Source organism: Eulemur rufifrons, chromosome 7, assembly GCF_041146395.1.
Source record: "Eulemur rufifrons isolate Redbay chromosome 7, OSU_ERuf_1, whole genome shotgun sequence".
NCBI lineage: Eukaryota > Metazoa > Chordata > Mammalia > Primates > Lemuridae > Eulemur > Eulemur rufifrons.
Window position 1 is genome coordinate 269,663,830 of NC_090989.1, and position 18,655 is coordinate 269,682,484.

General features: G+C 44.0%; 1 protein-coding gene across 5 annotated transcripts in view; it reads right to left on the minus strand.

The window, feature by feature from the left end:
* Window positions 1–1,026: 1,026 nt before the first annotated feature.
* Window positions 1,027–18,655, minus strand: part of ASTN2 (astrotactin 2) — an 824,356-nt gene continuing 806,727 nt past the window's right edge. For 3 of the 5 annotated variants that reach the window (XM_069474594.1, XM_069474593.1, XM_069474592.1), the window contains 3 exons: window positions 16,113–16,213; window positions 14,240–14,423; window positions 1,085–1,506 (listed from right to left, as the gene is read on the minus strand). In XM_069474594.1, the coding sequence (XP_069330695.1) occupies window positions 1,269–1,506; window positions 14,240–14,423; window positions 16,113–16,213 (523 nt within the window). In that variant the 3' untranslated portion in view covers window positions 1,085–1,268. Of the gene's footprint in view, window positions 1,046–1,084; window positions 1,507–14,239; window positions 14,424–16,112; window positions 16,214–18,655 lie in introns of those variants that run through there. The other 2 variants (XM_069474596.1, XM_069474595.1) reach the window with 2 other exon arrangements.

Consider the following 18,655-nt stretch of genomic DNA (forward strand, 5'->3'; position numbering starts at 1 on the left):
CAAGCTGCCCTCACCTCTTGTCTGGAAAATGTCAATGGCCACCTTCTCTTTGGGGCTTTCTCCAATTTATCCTCCACCCCGAGGTAGAGTGATTTTTCTTAAAGAGCAAGTTGACTAGTTTAGTCATTTGTTAAAGTTCTGCAGAGGCTCCTGGTTACTTCCAGATACTGTCAAACTTCTTGTCCAAAGCTTCCAATGCCCTGCCAAGCCTCCAGCCCCCCCACTTCCCAACTTGATCGCTATTCTCAATGAAAGTGCTTGCATGTGTTAAATTTTCTCTTACCTCTGGGCTTTTATTCATGGTGTCCCCTCTGCCTAGAGCAAATCCCAGCCTTTCCACCTCTCTGGCTCATTCCTTCTCCTCCTTTGGGCTTAAGCATCACTTTTTCGAGGAAGCATTTCAGGACACCGCCAGTGTGTGTCATGACCCATCAACGAGTTCATGGTTCCTCTGTCCTCTAACCTCCGCTCTTCCTCTATCACGGCCTGAAATCACTAGACTTCTTCTCTACAATTTCCACTGTGCCATAAGTTCCCTGAGGGAAAGAAGCTTCTCTGTCTTTATTTGCATGCCCTGTGCCTGGCCATAACAGATACTCAACAAATATTTCTTGAGTGAATAAACAGAGGTCTCCCAACACAATGGCCAAGAAACACCACCCAAGCAGAAGAGAGACAATAGGAATTTTTAATGCATGGAAAGTCCTGCAGGGACTCTGGGCAGACCCATAGGTAGCAGGAAGAGGCAGGGGTCCTGCAAACTCAGTAACGTCTGGGGAGAAAAATAAAAGAGAAGTCCTTAAAGACCCAAGCTTCCTCACTGCAACAATCCCCAGGGCTTCCTTCCTGATGCTGAAGAGGTAAAACTGTCTCTCCACAGGTCCTCTCCGGGGGTCCAGGGAAGGAAGGAAGCTGAGTGCGGCAGGAGGGAGGAAGAAGAGGAAAGGCCGCTTGGTCTCCACCTGAAAGCTCCTGCCTCAGGACTCACTGCCATCCATAAGAAAAGGTTTAAAAAGGAGGGACTTTTCATAGACTCAAATAATATCTTAGAAAAAATAAAAGATAGAGAAAAGTGAATAATTCCATTGGTTACAAAGTTCTCAGTCCGCTATCCACAGGAGAAACAGTTTGCTTTGGCCTCGCTGGCAAGCTTCATCTGCCAGGCCCATCCTCAGCTGTCCCCCAGCCCACCCAGGCCCCAGGATCCACGAGAATACTGCTTCCCTCCCGCGGAGAGTCTCTGTGCTCACGGAGGGCTGCACCCTCCCTCACCGGCCCTTGGACTCCCCGTACGTGTTTCGGGCCATGGACACCATCTTCTCCTCACATGTGATTTTGGTGTCCTTGAGGATGCTGTACCACACCATGCCTGCAGGCCGGACCTCCTCGCTGCGGCAGAAAAGATAGGGCACCGTGTCCACGCGGCTCTGGATGTAGGCGCTTCGCAGGAGGCTGGAGCAGTGGCTGCTCACCCTCTCCAGCCGCCGCAGGATCAGGTGGGCCTTCCTGAAAGGCAAGACGAGACGGCAGTGATCAAGGACGGTGCCCAGAGCGAGGGTTAGGCCTTTCAGGTGGCGAATAAAGGGTCAATAAACAAATGAGAACTTCTCGTCCCAACAGTTTCCTATCCATTCCTGACCTGAGTGTGGTATTTCAAACACTTATTCAAAAATTACCTTAGAACCTGTCCATGTTAACTGTGCAATGCATACAAAATGAGAGGTATAGACTTTGACCTCGAATTTTCACTTCTAGGATATGGGAACCCTAGGAGTTAGAAGGTCACCAGCCTTGGCACTCTGACCAAATAGAAATGATTATAATAATGATAAAAAAAAACAATAATAACTAAACTTATTGACACTCACCACGTGCTAGCTAGACACTGGGTATGCACTTTACACACATCTCAAAAAATGTATTTATTCACTTCTAGAAACACCATGAAAAAAATAAAATTAAAATAAAAAATTGTATTTAGTCTTCACGTCAGTCCTGAATGTATTATTTTTTCCACCCCCATTTAATGGGTGAGGTGCCCAAGCACAGCTCAGAGTAATGACATGACTTGACCAGGTCAAACACCAAGGTGCCCATTGCAGTTGAGCATTTGAATCTAGGCCAGAACACCCCCAAAGACCCTCTCCAACCACCTGTTTTCTTGCTTTGTAAACTCTTTTCTCCCAGTTAGGAAATTTGGAAATCTTACCCTCTGTGATTCCCTTTCCTCAATGCCTAAATATATATGTCTCCAACTCAGAACTTCTCTGTATCTCATTTTTTTTCCTGTCTCTAAGAGAGTGAGGATGATCTCATCCTCATACATTGAATATGAGAAATACCCAATGCCTGGCACAGAGTAAGCTTCCAATAAATGATAGGTACTATTACAAAGAATTATCATAACGATGCCTCGGGATCGAGGTCACGCTGAACACTGGTCTTAGCAAGCATAATTCTGTCCTCTGGCGGTCATCATTAGAGACTTATCCAGAGCCCCAGATCCAGCACCAGAGAGGATCCGTGAGAGACCTAAAGGCTGCACAGACAAAGCTAGGGGAGATCTTTGAGATCACCTGATTTTTCAACATTTTGGGCTGGATAATTTTTTGTTGTGGGAGTGATCCCGTAGGATGTTTAGTAGCATTCCAGGGCCTCAACCCACCACCAATACAGCCTCTGCCTCAGTCGTGACAATGAAACTGTCTCCAGACATTGCCAAATGTCCGTTGGGGGCCCAAATCACCCCAGATGAGAACCAGTGACCTAGTCTGACCGTCTCTGATTTAAATTGTTGAAACCAAGGCTTAGAGAGGGAATGGAATGTCCTTTTCCCCTAGGTCACACTACGAGTCAGCTTCAGGGTCGAGGTGCCCATCTCCATGTGGAACCCACTTTTCTCCACATTCCAGCATCTCCAAGATGCCCAGGCACCTGGGCAGTCTGGGCACCCTGGGAGGCTACAGGAGAGGCTCTCTCTCCTGCTGTCCTCTCTATGCCCCCCTGCAGGAGTTTTACGACAACAGACCCCACAAACGGGAGACTGTGTTAGGCACCTGCATGGCAGCTGAAAAAGGACCAGGCTTATGTGTGTATGTTTTGTGGGCACGATTTATGAGGTGCCTTTCAAAAAGTCCTCCTTGTATAGTTCACCACTTGGGCGGAATATTTCCTGAGGTGCCAAGAATTCATCACTCCATAATCACGCTCTATCCACAGGCCTCTCTCCTCTCGGGCAAGTCCCCCCCCCCCAAGAGGAGCCTGAGGGGGTTATTTTTCACCCCTCCTCATCTGAGTTCTTGCTCTGTTCCCTAATCACTCCGTGTCCTTGGGAAACTGACGTGAACATCTCTAAACCCATTTCTTTACGTGAAAAGCAGGGCTGTTGTGAAGCTGAAGGAGATAAAGTGATTCCTTGCTCATTCATTGAGCATGTAGTATATGGTGGAGCTTCTGATACGGTGGGAAAGACAGACAGATGGAGATCACAATGCTAGTGACAAGAGAACGATAGAGCTGTGTGAACACCGGCCTAGCTACTCGGGAGGCTGAGGCAGGAAGAGCACTTGAGCTTGGGGGTTCGAGGCTGCACTGAGCTATGACCGAGGCACCGCACTCCAGCCTGGGTGACAGAGCAAGACTCTGTCTCTGAAATAAATAAAAAAATAAATAAGATAAAAATAATTGAAAAGGAATAACAAATCTATTATAAGCCCTCAATAAATGCCATCTATGATTATTGTCTCCAGAGTAAGTTCTCAAATATCGAAAGATTTCAAGAAACAAAGTAAACAGGTTTGGAATTGAACTGTTTAAAAATCTCTCTGGTTGCCTCGAGGAGAAAAGAGTGGAGGGAGGCAAACCTGGCAGCCAGACACCAGGTCAAGGGCACATCCAGGTGATAGCTGTTTCCCAGCATTGTACTTAGGGGTGCTGGTGTCAGATAAAGAAGAAAACATGGAGAGGACAGCAGGAGAGAGAGAGCCCCTTGTGTAGCCACCCTGGATGCCAGGCATCTTGAAGATGCTGGAATGTAGAGAAAAGTGGGTTCCATGTGGAGACAGTCTCTGTACTGGTGAAAAAAAAGCTGCTTATTTTCTCTGTTTCTTCTTCTATGAAAAGGGAATATGGCTCACCTCAGAGGGTTATAGTGAGGATTAAGTAAGTTAAGACATGTGAAATTCTTAGAAAAGTGTTTGGCACATAGGAAGCACCTGATACACATTATAAAATATCATCATCATCATTAGCATCACCATCATCGTCATCTTCATTACGTTATTAGGGTATCCTTTGTGTGCCAGGCCCTGGGGATATGACCTGGTTTAAGCCTTAAGTGTCTTTTATAAGTCAGTGACAGGAGACAGAAATATCAACAGCCTCTAAGTCAGGGGCAGAGTGCTGGGTTGAAGAACATGTAGGGTACTACGGGAATATATAAGGTGGGCACCAAGTCATCACTTTGGGGGCTCAGAGACGTCATCTCAGAGGACCGAGTACCCGAGTTAGGTCTTCAATGATGAAACAGTTTTTTCAGGTCGATGAGAAGACAGAGAAAATAGCCCATCCCAAGTGAGACCAGAGAGAGCACAGACCACCAGTTGTTTGCAATGGCCAGTGCAGGGAATGGGAGGGAGACCAGGGCGCTTGGCAGAGATCAGACCACCCAGACTCTGCTAAGCCATGCTGAAGTATTTGGACTTCTTTCTTTGGGCAATGGAGAGTCATTGTCTGATCCAGACGGTCACAAAAATAAGTAATAAATACAAAATGAGTTTGGAAAAGATAATTCTTCCAGCATGCCCAAATGCTATGCCTTCAAAGCTCAGCCGCTTCCTCACAGAGAATCTTCGAACTCAACTGGACAAAGCCTCCTTTTGTATGGATGGGGAAACTGAGGTTAGGAGTGAGAAAATGATTAGTTAGTAACAATGGCAAAGCAAGAACAAGGGTCCCTGCCTGCACAGAGCTGTGGTCCCCAACCCCTGGGCTGCAGCCCAGTATCCATCAGCAGTCTGTTAGGACTGGGCCAGGCATCACCGCCTGAGCTGTGCCTCCCCCCACCCCCTAACCCAGTTCATGGAAAAAATTGTCTTCCATGAAACTGGTCCCTGGTGCCCAAAATTTGGGGACCACTGGCATAGAGTCAAGATGAAGTGCTTGGCTCTGGAGCCCCGGAGTCAAATCCTAGCTTTATAACTCATAGCCATGGGAATGGTGAGCAAGTTCTTCCACAGTGCTAACTCTTAGTTGTGGCATCAGTAAAGTGGGAACAATAACAGTGTTCTTGGGAGGATGAAATAATATGGATGATTTGATTAGCTCTAAGTAAATGTTAGCCATGATTCAAAGTAGCGTATTAGAGTAGAAAGCACACAAGCTTTAGAGCCCATTAGGGCAAGTAACTTTACCTCTCTGAGCCTGTTTTCTCATTACAATGAGAATAGAGATATTTATTTTGTCAGGCTGTTGTTATGCTGAAATGGAACAACTGTCAAAGGCTTCCAGCACAGGACTTTGTACATAACAGGCCAGACACTAAACCAATGTTTACATTTACAAAACAAAGACAGGAGAATTCAGGAGAAGCCAAGGAGAGAAGGGCTGGAGGTGCTCAAAGGCTGGAGAGGAGAGGGAATGAGAGAGACCAAAGGTGAAAGTGATGAGTAATAAATCATAGGCAGTGGAGATCCATAAATCAAAGGGCAGGCATGCTTCAAGTTTTCCCTGCAGAGAAATCATAGGTCAGAGTGACCATTTTTCTCAAATACCAGAAATGAAATCTTCCTCATTGGAGATAGGACTCAGGACTGCTGAAATAGGAAGCAAGAGGTGAAGAAAGGGCATCACACATTAATTTATTGTTGTATCAGCAGGCAAGATCAAGACAGCGATTGCTTGTGAAGGAGTCAGGGGCTAGGCCCAGATGCTACTAGGCTGGGAACTGTAGAACCTTCAACCGATCATTCTATTCCTAGTACCACTACCCAATCAGCTGTTGACACAGTTATCAGACAGAGACTCAATTTCTAAAGGGCCCTGACATGGAGAAAAAGAAGAGAGGCAGTAAGCAAATGTTCCCATTGGCCTCTCTCCCTCCTCCCTGCCTCCTTCAATTGAGCTTAAATGTCTCTAAGCTTAATGAGAGTCAAGGGCAGAACGCGGTTGCAAAAATTGGAACACAACCTTCAGAAGTGGAGAGGGTAGAGATTAAGGGAAGTAATGACTCCATTCATGCTGGCCTGGTCAGGACATATCTGGGGAACCCTAATCACGCCTGGTAAAAGGGAGATATGTAACTGCAGCAAGATCGTGATGCTGAAGGGCATCTCAAAAGCAAGCCTTCTGAGCTGGAGGCAGGAACAGAGTGTGTCCACAGCAGAGGGGATTTAGGCAAATGATTATGTTGGTCTAGCAACTGAAGACAAGTGGGCAAAAAACTGAGGGTCAGGGATGATAATGGCTATAACTGGTGGAGTATCCACCATGTGCCAGACACTGTACCTATGTGACATCATCTTAAATTTAATCCTCACCACAATTTTGGGGTGTATACTTTATTCCTAGTCTACAGGTGGTAAAAGTGAGTCTTAGGCCAGTCTTGTGATTTGAAAAGGGTGACAGTGTGACAGAACAGGGTCTTAAATCTCTGCTGCAAAGGCACCCAAGCATTATTGACAAAACCACCCTAAAATTAACGGAAGCCAAATTTGGCTCAATATAATAAAAAACGTAAAACTAGAGTCCTGTAAATGTAGAATTGGTTCTTCTGTATGGTAGTGGGCTCCCATCACTGAAGGTGATCAAATCAAGTATGTTTTAGAGAGGACTAGCTAGTACTGGGAATTGGAGCAGGTGTTGGTTGTTGGTTGGTTGGTTGTTTTTAATCCAAAAGGCATGGGAGACTTGGTTCACAGAGAACTACCATCTGACGAGCAGTTCACAACAGAACTTTCTGTTACACGATTGCCAAAGAATTGAATTCCTGAGATGAGAGGACCCCTTTTGATGAGGTTCTATGCGTGCTTCAAAATCATGCTAAAATTTCATCTTCAGGAAGTCTTCCAGATCTTCCCAGCTATCGTAAGTTATGTTTTCCCTTTGCTGCTGAAGCATTTTATCTCTCTGTTGAGATCCATTATCATGTTCGCTGCTAGCTGTGTACATACCTTGGAATACAATGTGTTATACTGAACAGGACAGTGGTTTGACATCAGAAGACAGTATTTTGAATTTGGGCTCTGACACATACTAGCTGTGTAAGCTTCAACAACTTACATATCTGATTCTCTGTTGCTTCATCTTCAAAATCTATTGTTCAGCAAATAAAATAATATGTAAATGGCTGGGCCTTTAATAGGTACTCAAGTAATATTTCCCACTTGGACAGTGTAGGGTTTCTCTGGTGTCCAGCTCCTGACTGTGCAAGAAGAAGGCATTAATAAATGTGAATTGACTTGAATTGAGGAAATTTTCAGCCTTGAGCTTTCAAAATACAGCAATTCTCTAGCATGGGTAATAAAGGGAATTAAATGGCACAAGAGCGTCTTGTGAACCTAAGGAAATAATCAGGCAAGTGGGCAAAGGGTTTACGTAGATTTGTTTGTAATAGAAAAGAAATTGGAAGAAATCTAGTTGGTCTTTAATAGAGTACTAGACTAGGCCAGGTGTGGTGGCTCACATCTGTAATCCCAGCAACTTTGGGAGGCCGAGGCAGGAGGATCACTTGAGGCCACGAGTTTGACACCAGCCTGGGCAACACAGAAAGACCCTGTCTCTACAAAAAAAAATATAATAATAATAAAATAGATGGGAGTGGTGGTGTGTTCCTGTCATCTTAGCTACTAGGGAGGCTGAGGTGGAGGATTGCTTGAGCCCAGGAGTTAGGAATTAGAAATTACAATGAGCTATGATCATGCCACTGCACTCTGGCCTGCGCAACAGAATGAGAAAAAAAAAAAGAAAGAAAGAGAGAACTAATGTGTGATACATTCATATATTTGCATTGCCAAAGGGCCCTTCAAAAAGACAACATTTACATATACATCCATGAGAAAAAACTTACACAGCATATGTTAAGTGGAAATAAGCAGATAATAGGACATAATATATATATTTGTTAAACATAGCAGAGATGATAGAGATGGAGATGTGTTTGTAGACATAGACATATCCTCAAGCCTGTATCTGTTTCCCTATTTTCATGCATATCCATATCTATGTATGCAAAGGTGTATGTACAATGTTAATCTAATCTCTGGGGTAGGCTTGAGATAGGGATTCAGAGGTGCAAAATTTTCACTTTCTATTTTACATACTTCTATAGCATTTGGATGTTATAGAATGAACAAGAATTATTTTGGAACAAAATGCATTAAAGGCATTTCCATTTTGAAAACATGAATATATACACATACATATTAAAGCTGGTATGATGAATTTGTGCAATGAGGCCATGGTTTTATGACTTCCCAGTAGTGCACCAGGCATGCTTTCAGAATAACCTACATCAAATTTAGCCTCAGATCACCCCTATCAAACAGAAAGTCAGAAGCTCAGGAACTGCCACCGGATATATATCTTCAACACCAGGTTTGATATGTGATTTGTAAGGTTACTAGTGAAAATGTCTGCATTTGATTTCCTCTTCTCCTTGTTCCCTCATAAGAAATCATGAAACTTTTTAAAACATCCATTCCTTGACTGATGGTAAGAACAACTGAGTCTCTCAACTGATCCAAAACTATTTCAGTTGGAGGTGATAGGAACTTCAAGATGATAAGTAACCTTGCTATGTACTATCAGTGGGAAAACAGATCCATGGGACACTTGTTTAAAGTCATAATGTGTTTTGTTAGTATTTCTTCATTCTAAGATATCTTCATTATGAGACGCCATTGCTTTAGTAATAGCCTTTTAAGAAAAGAAGAAAGAATACAACACTTAATGTGCTCATCCACTGTGAACAATCCATCCTCATTTTAGAAAAGTCAAAGTATGTAGAAAAAAATTAAAAGTGCATCTGAGATTATAGGAATATGACCCTAAAAGCCTAACTCTGCTCTTATTCCCAGTGTCTTAAAAATTCTAAAAGAGTTAATGCAATATATCTTAAGAAGGAAAGTAATGAAGTCTTGGAAGAATATACAATGAATGACACTCCAGGTTTGCTTATTTTCACTAAGAACATAGTAGTGGATGTGTCAAGTCTTTCCAGATGTCTTGTTATGTTGAGAAAGATCCCAGGCTGAACCCAGCCTGGGATGATTTCTGTGATCTATTAGCAATGTCTGCTATAGAAGTAAGAGAGGCTGACATCATAAACATACCATTCCTAGTCTAGATAGATCAATTTCACTGAAATGAAATCTCTTCAAGTGCTTTCTCTCTTCTATCAGTTTGATCAAATATAACTGAAAGTATAGAGAAGCCCAAGAGTGGTCAAGGATGTTCTGACCAGAGAAAATTCTGGTCCCTGGCCACTAATGATCTTGGTTTTTTTAAGTAGGTTCCTAATAGGAACCTTATGGCTGGGACAGCTGGTGTCAGCAGGTCTTCTTTGAGCAGCTGTTTGCAGTAACCTGTAGTTGTCATGAGAACCAGGCTCTGGGGGACACTGGCTTGACAGATTTATTAGGCAGAGGTAAGAGACACCCTTTTGTCACTAAATCTTATGGGGGCATATGACCACACATCTAGAGAGGAATTGAAAACATTTTGGGGTTTGGAGACTGTACAGGCCAAGAGAATCCTGATAGAGCTCATCCCATGACACAAGTCCTCAGTGTGTTCTTGGGAAAAGCTCTTATCATTCTAGCCAACCTGGGTCCCTGAGCAACAGGACATACTGGGCTGGAGGTGAAAAGACACCCATGGTGTGGCCGTTTTCTGGTCTCTAGGACCTTCAGGGCTTTCTGGTTCCTTGGCTTCTCAGCTGGGAGGGGCTTTAGAGTGAAGCCCTTTTATGTTATAAATGAGCTCCAGAATGGGATGGAATTTGTCCAAGGTCACACAGCAAGTAAGTGACAAAGCAAGGACATAAGCCCTGGACTCCGACTTTGGAGAAAAGTCTTGCTTTCTTTTTTTTTTCCACTTTGAAGTTCTACACACTTGCTAACCCTTGAGAGGCATAGAAAATGTACCCAAATCTCTCCTCTGTTTAAAACTTTTACGCGGCCTCTGGGAGAAAAAACAAACTCCTGAACAGAACTCACAAGAGCCATTGTAATCTGTCCCTGCTAAACAATCCAGTCTTGTTTTGTTTTGTTTTTCCTTTTCCCTCTCACCTCGAACTCTCTTCTTCAGTAAGAGTTTACACTTCTTGGCCAAAATATATTCTCTTGCCCGCCCCTCTTTCATCTTTGCACTGGTTATTCCTTCTGATGAGAGCACTCACTCTCACCCTTCCGCCTAGCGGACCCTTGCTCATTCTCTGGTTCTAAGCATAACCTTCTCTTTCTTGCTCAGAGGTTCTTCTTTGAGCTCCAGATCTGAATTAGCTGCTCCAGCTATCTGTACCTGGAACCTGGTCACTCCAAGCATGCTTTTTGGACCAACAACTTTGATAGAGCATGAGAGCTTGTTAGAAATGCAGAATCTCATATTTGTCCCATACTACTGAGTCAATTTGAGTTTTAACAAGGTCCCTAGGTGATTCTTAGGCACATTAAAGTTTGAAAAGCACTGCTCTGAAACACCCTTCCATGCACATGCATCTTATGACATGTCCACTGCAACTGCCTGCCAACCAGTCTTTTCCTCACTATACGCTGAGCCTTATGAAGGCATGATCTGTCTTCTTCATGCTTTTATTTCCAGCTTGGAGCACAGGGCCTGGCACAAACTTAGCACATTAAACGAATCAATTAATCAATCAATTAATGAAGTGAGATCTCTTCAAGTTTTTTAATATCTGTAAGGACATTGTATATTTTAGAATGTTAGAAGACCTCAAAGTTCATGGAATTCAGTTGTTTCCGACTGTGATCTGTAGATCCTTGAGAGCTCAGAGAGACTTAAGAGATGCTTGGTGTTGGGTGGGGTGAAGGGGTGTAGAAGAGGAGACCCAGCAGGTGGGGTTTCAGGCCACCCACTCGAGCTCCTGCCAGAACAACCCTGTAGTCATCTGGCCCACACATTTACTCATCCCATTATCCAATTATTCAACAAGTAATTATTTAGCACCTACTTACAAAAGTGAATAAGGACATAAGGGATCGCTAACTATGCATAACTTGCACTGTAGTGGGAAACAGAGATAAAACATAAGTAAACACATAAGTAATAAAAGACACTAAAACTAGTTAAGTATAAGGAAGAGAATTAAAACCCAAGGGTGTGATAGAAAGGGTGGGTGGAAATTTTAGAGAATTCTCTGAGGAGGTAGCATTCTAGCTACGGCCTAGGGTTCTGTGTAAGATTTATTTAGGGGGAAAAATTCCACTTATTAAAAAGATATCACTGTACTAGTTCATCCTGATCATTTCCTAGATGCAGAGGCTGGGGGCCAGGAACGGGCAGAGCCCGAGGCCGCCTGGTGAGTTTACCGGCAGTGCCAAGGAAAATGAGGATGCAGCTCCCCCAAGGCCTACTGCCAGTGTGGGATGTTGGAGCAATCTCAGCTCCCCTCCAAGACACTAAAAAGATGAAGAAGGAGGAAGCTGGGTGACGTGGGCAGGGGTTGGCCGACAGAGGCTGGTGACTGGCTGGCTGGAGGTCAGCAGGTTATCACAGTCCATTACCAAGTGGGCTGCCCTGCCTCTGTGGGCGGCCAGGCAGCCATTCCAGAAGATTTATGTCCTGGAGGGTCATAAAGGATCCAAGCAGGTTGTAAAGACAAAGTCAGGAGTGGAGCTCTGGTTTAGCTTCTACCCGAACTCCCTGAGTCCTGTGGGAAAGCCCAATAAAGTGGGATGTCTTCTCTGTCCATAGGCAAGATGGCAGCTGAGATGACTCATGGGCAGCTTTCATCTGGGGCTCTGGGCTTCTGCCTGCTGGTCTGCCCTCCTTTAGCTTTTATCTAAAGAACCTTCCTTTCATGTGAAAGGGAGAAGGTTAAAGTCCAGGACCCAAGAGAACTGATAAGGTCTGCCCCATGGCGAGATCCCTTTTATCCCTTGACCAAGCTCTCATCTCATCCCTTAAGGGCCTCAAATCCTTGAAGGGCCATTGCAAGTGGTGCGAGGGCTCAGGGTGAGAGCTCAAGACAGCCTCTATGACAAACCCTGTGCGGCTCTGGGCATCTCATTTAACCCCACGAGACCTCTACTTCCCTAACACCCCAAAAAAGGCAGGTATTCCTATATCTTTTAGAGTCATTTGGAAGCTTTTTAAAGTAAGAAGTGCTGCTCACTAAGTATTTCTGGAAGTCATGCAATTCTTTCCCATGCACCAATGCTACCTTGGCCTTGAATACTACACTGTCTCCCCAGAACTATTATCACAAGAGCCTCTAGGCCTCACTGCCTCCTCCTTGCCTTGATCCCTCTACTCCAGGCTTCCAACTGCAGCCAGAGGGGGTCTTTCTCCCCTGAAGGTCTGATAGTGTCACTGCTCCACCCCCACCCCATGAAAAACACTTGAAAAGCTTGCCATTACCCTAGAGAGACAATCCGAACTCCTTAACCCAATTTAAAGGGCAGTGAGGATCTGGCCCCTGCCAACCTCCCCCTTCTTATCTCTTCCCACTCCTGCTGTCATGGTCTTTGCTTCAACTACAGGGAAATTCTACAGTTCCTCCCAACACAATGTTTACCAAAGTGTAGACCCAGTTCCTCGGGGGTAGGGGAAAGGATTTTAGGTGGTATCCAAGATGATCACAGACCCAATAGTAAATGAGAATGAATCACATTGACAAAAAGTGGTGAGATTACCTCTTTCAATCTTTCCCCTTCTTTGGATAACTTTAAAAAGAAAATGTTGGTTTGCGGTTGTGTCTTTAACATTTCTCCTGCTAATCTCCCTTTTAAAGGGACAGCCTCAGGGTCTGCTAGGATTAAAGGACATTGTTTTCTGTTTTTTGTTTTGTTCTATTCTGTTGTTGTTGTTGCTGTACCATTGTATTGAATGGTTAGGTTTAATTTTCTATTAAGGGTAGATGGTGCTGGTTTTTGCTTTGCAAGATGATACAGTATTTCCTTTTCAAATATATTTTAAATAAGAAGTAAATCTAAGAAAGAACTGTCAAATAAATAAAGTATGTATTGTATGGTGAGATGGCAAATATCATAAAGCTGGCAGGCAAATCATTGAAATTTGAGAAGAAAACCCCTGATCTCATAACATTCCTCTGAGCATTCCCTAGGCTGGTTCCTCTGCCCAAAACATCTCTCCACACCACCACTTACCTTACCCCAACTCAAACGTTAGGCGTCCGTCTCAGCCCCAGTGCAGCCTTCACTGGGTTACCCAGACCAGATGCCTATGTCTCATGTTCCCAAACGGTTCTGTTCTTCTCTCATGACACTTAATTATTCTATGTAATTCTTTGTTTAACTCCCTGCAACCAGAAGCTCCGTGTAGGTAGAGACCATTTCTACTTTTTTACGTTGCATTGTCAACAACCACCATATAAGAGGCTGTTAAGTATGTGCTAAATGAATGTTGTTGTTAGATGCAGGACATGAAATGCAACCATCATCTCATATACTATTTTATGAAGCTCTAGAAGATAGTGACTGTACCTTAATCCTGTTTGAACCATTCATGGGCTCCTTGCACAGTGACTGATGCAGTCACTGCTGGGGACAAAAAATAATGCCTTAATACCTGTTGAATTCACAAATTTCTTTAGTCATGGTCACTAATGGACTTCGGTCAAGGTCATAGCTATTTACTCTAGAAAAACTCAGATTTCTTAAGGAAGAGTGAGAAAGGTCCTGGATCACGGAGCATGGCCCTGCCACTGTGCCCCTCTGTGATCGTGGTTAGGGCACAGCCCTTCAAGGAGCCTAAATTTCTCATCTGTAAGACTGGAGGTGGAAGATGAGCAAGGAGAATAATTGATCCAAAGAGCACCAATGTCCCTTCCCTGTCTGACATTTCAGGAGTGTAAGAAGCTAAAATCTCAAGATTTTTTCATACTCTCTGCACCTCTCTCATTTTTAGCCCTGAGATGACTAAGGTGATCACTACCCTGACTTATTTGCAAAAGCCCATTCTCAGCCTGGGGAAAGGGTCCAGTAAAGTCAGCCGGAAGCAAGAATAATTTTCTCCTTCACTCACACTCATGCGCCCATACCTGGGCCCCAGTTCGTCCTCACTCCTCCAGACAAAGTCGCCAAACTTCTCGTAGTGGGAGTTGTAGTGATGCTGGACCCGGAAGAGCATCGAGGCCGAGACTTCCATCAGCGTGTTGTAGGCAGTCTGCTGCTCCTTTCCACTCGTGTACCCATTGTACAGGTTGTAGATCTTGTCAGCTATTTCTGAGAGGGAAGAAGTGCAGAAACAGACCACTGGGCAGTGGGAAGATGTAAGGCTAGAAGCATGGCTTATGATAGGGAAGGCACGGTTGTGAGGAAGTTCACTTGCACGGCGTCTGGGTGCAGGCAAACCTTGATTCCATCCCCAGTATGTCATTGACTACTTGTGTTCAGTTCCCTTATCTATCAGCTGCAGATAACGAGGTCTACTCTGGAGGGGCATTGGGGGAACTGAGTTAAAAAGTGGATGCTGAGCACTCAACACAGGGCTGGTACAAAGCTAGTGCTCATAATTGCAAGCTTAATTATTAATATAATTATCATGCCTGTGATTTAACACAAAATTCTAAACGGGTGCAGAGGGTTCAGTAAACTGTCTTGGGTTCATTTCTACACTCCCCTTCTGTCTCCCCTCTGTAATATTTCCAACACATTTCGGTGACCAGGCCTGTCAGATTCTTGTTCAAAAACCTTTCAAAGACAATCCAGACTCTTCTGCTTGTCCATTCATGGCCATTCCTACTGCTTCAGTCATTCTTACTAACCAAATGCAACCTAAATTCATCATGCACAGAAGGCACATTCTTTCAGCTTTGAAAACTCTGATCAAAATCTCTATGTGTCCCCAAGTCATTATTACTTCCAGGAGAATCTGAGGGCTTAGGGTCAGGATGAGAGGAACATTCACTTTGCACTATTTTCTACTCTGATTTTTATTTTTTTATTATTTCTTAACTATGTGAATGTATCATTTTGAAATAATAATTTTTAAAATTACCAGGAAACTATCTTAAATCTCTTTTGCCTTTGAGATGCAATAATTCACTGTCTCCTCTTAACTGGTTATACATAAAACATTTATTATAGAGCCACTGATTGAGCCATTTGTGGAAATGTCTGTTTCTCCACCCATAATGTGAAATTCTAAAAGGTGAAGACCATGTCTCTACTGCATTCCTTGTACGGGGTTGTTGGGGGGAAATAACTGAAGTAGCCCACCAGGGCTGATGAGCTACCATCACGTTTTGCTAGTCTTAATGTAGAAAACGTATCTACACATTGCCCAAGAACAAAGTACATGGTGGATTGAATGGATTAGTTGCATTTTTTCAGATGTTTTTGCTTGAGATGTATAACTGTATGAACCAGAAGCAATGAGAAGATTTAATCTTGCATGCCAACTCTGACTGACAGTCGCTGACTGTAGCTCTATGCTGAGTATTCTGAGGCTCCCACTGGGCTAGACTGGACAGTGTGCTGTGATCTACTAATCATGCCTAACATGGGCACAACAAGGTGACACGGTCTTCAAGGTGATACCTACTTGCCAGCTCTAGCATTGATTTAAGTGGAAGAAAGTGATTGGTTCCTAAGAAGCCTAGGCAAAGGGGCAAGATATAGTCATGGGGCTCTGACTCTACCATGCTTGGCCTATAAGTCAAAACATGGGTGAACTCTATAAGAGAGAAGCAAGTCCTTCCACTGGCAAAATATTGCTAATCAATCTCAGTCTTTTCCTTCATGGCTTTGATTAATTTAGCTGCATGTTCCTCCTGCTCTCTTAGTTCCTTCACTTTCTTCTCCCTGTGCCAATATGTGCATGTGTGTGTGCTTGGTCATAAGCGACTATTGGGTGCAGAACTCAGTGGAAATATGGGAGTTACCTGGGAGGTGAAAAAAGGGGTCACCTACCTTCTGCCTTATTGTCATCCACCAGTGGACAGGCTGTCCTCAGGGTCACCGTGCTGAGCTCTGAGTGCCTCCCCCGTGTATCCACAGCATACAGAGTGAACCTGTAGCACAGCAAGAAAACAGAGCACCAGGCTGTGACCTGACATGGAAATTGCAAGGAGGAACACAAGACCATGGCATGGGAGTAGCAGTCGAAACAGGGATACTCAGGCTGCTGGAGAAATAATCTGGAGGAAAAAGAATGGTAACTATAAAGCATTTATTGAGCGTGGACTGCCTGCTGGGCACTTTGCACTTAATTTCCTAAAACACAATTAAGGAAGCCTAAAAGGCAGGGGTTTATTATCACACACATCTCACCAACGAGGACACTTGAGACTCAGATTGTGTATCTTTCCACAGTCTTAGTTACTAAGGGACAGAACAGGGGATTGAACTCAAGGATTCTAAGTCCAAGCCTGAGAAGTGAGTCCCAATGGCCACCTACAATGGCTGGATATATTCATTTATATTTTTTTATTCATTCACTTAACAAATACTTATTGAGTATTAACTATGTGCCAGGAACTATTTTAGGTGTTAAGGTTATAAACGCAAACATGAGAGTCAAGGCCCCTGCTTGTATAAAACTAATCAAACAGTAAACAAAAAGTCAGATAATGGTTAAGTGTAAAACAGGGATATAACAGAATACTGTGAAAAAGACTGACATGGGGTATAGAGTGTATATAGAGTAGTCTAGTGAAGGCCTTCCTCAAGAGGGAAGGTTTGAGCTGAGACCTGAATAATGAGCAAGAACTGCTTTATGGGAGGAAGACATGGGGGAAGAGCATTCCAGTTAGGGAGAGCTGTAAGTGGAAAAGCCCTGAGGAGAGAAGGAGCCCAGATGATCGGAGGAATAGACGGCCGGTGTGGCTGGAGCAAAGTGACATCAGTGGGGACCGTGGAGGCCATGACAGGGAGTCTGAGAGTTACTCCAGGTACAAGCCATGTCTCCACCTTTCTGTGATGTCAGCTGAAGCTCTCTGCTATATTGGTGGGAGTAGATATAGCCTATGTGGCTTTAGAAGGGAAGAACTGGTAAAACTCTGACCTGATAGATTCGGATCTAATCTGGAGCACAGAATTCTTTCTAGAGCAGCCTTTGTCTTCTGTCCTACCTTGAGGAGGCTCCATGACCTTCATGTCCCCAGATCGCCAAGTTCTGTGGTTTAAATAAAGCCCAGGAGGGACTTTCCAGAGGATATGAACCTTAGAGGCCAGAAACAGTCTGAATAGGAGAGTTGAACGTCTGAGCATCCTGTCTGTGTCATGCTAGCCTTTTTCACCACCTTTAAGGTTAGACGCAATAGTGTGGAATGGATAGAGGGTGTTAAGTAGAAAAGACTGTTGTCCTAGTGGCCCTATTTCCTTTTGTCCTGCCCCAGTACTCCAATGTGCTATGATTGCCAAGTTTCAGAATGGTGAGCCCTGATTGTACATATTAGGCATTTAATAAGTATGAGTTGGTTATACAAATTAATTAATATGTGCTAAGACTTTAATATGTGTCAAGCACTGAGCTAAGAGGTTTTACCCACATTATCGTAATTAATTCCCCCAAGTAATCCTAAAAGATAGGTACTCTTACTCTCTTTATTTCATACATGAGGCTCAGAGAGGGGAAGCAGCCTGCCCAGAACCACATGGTAATTACTGGGACTGGCAAGTTAAGCCTTGGTTTGTCTGACTGCACAGCCCATGTGTTCAACCACTGCCAGCCACTGTCTTCTGACCACAGGTCTGTGGATATCAGCTCTGCACAAATGTGATTCCATTAGCCACACTTGCTGAACCCCAACTATTATATGTTGAAGTAGTGCCATCTCATGTGTTCTTCTAATCTTAAGAAAATGTGCCAAAATAGTCACCCTCACTTTCTCCATCTTTCAGAAGAGGAAACTGAAGACAAAAACATTAAGCAATGTGTCCAAAGTCACAGATTCAGAGAATGAAGGCGTCAAAACCATGGTCCATCTTACTCTAAAACCCACACTCTTTGCTCTCAGCTGCCATTTTGCTGTTCCAGCTCCACCACTGCCTGGCTCAAAGGGTCTGAACTGGGTATCTCCATGGCCCTCCCAGTTTTGACGCCCCATGGCTTGATGTCTCAAAGGTTGTTTTAATAAAAGGTACCATGAGTCCAAACTTCTTGCTACAAGGGAAGCAGGGGTGACAGAGCAAGGAGCCTGGTCTTGAAGATGGCCAGGCCTGGGTTCATATTTCAGTTCTACTTCCTTGCTCTGTGACCTTGGGCAAGTCATTTCCCTTCTCTGAGCTCACTTCAGCTCTCTGCACCTGGCATCTGTGGCAGGGAGACTGTTGCCCCTCTCACAGGTTCGGTATGGATAGATGTGAAATGTGAGCGCTCTGTGGGTGACTTATCGTTGGAAAGCCACACAGAAGAGTTGGGAACAAGATCATAAAGACACTCCAGGATGTGAGAGCAAGCAAGTGGCAAAGTGGGGAGGTGAGAAGAGTAACATTATATAAGCACTTACCAG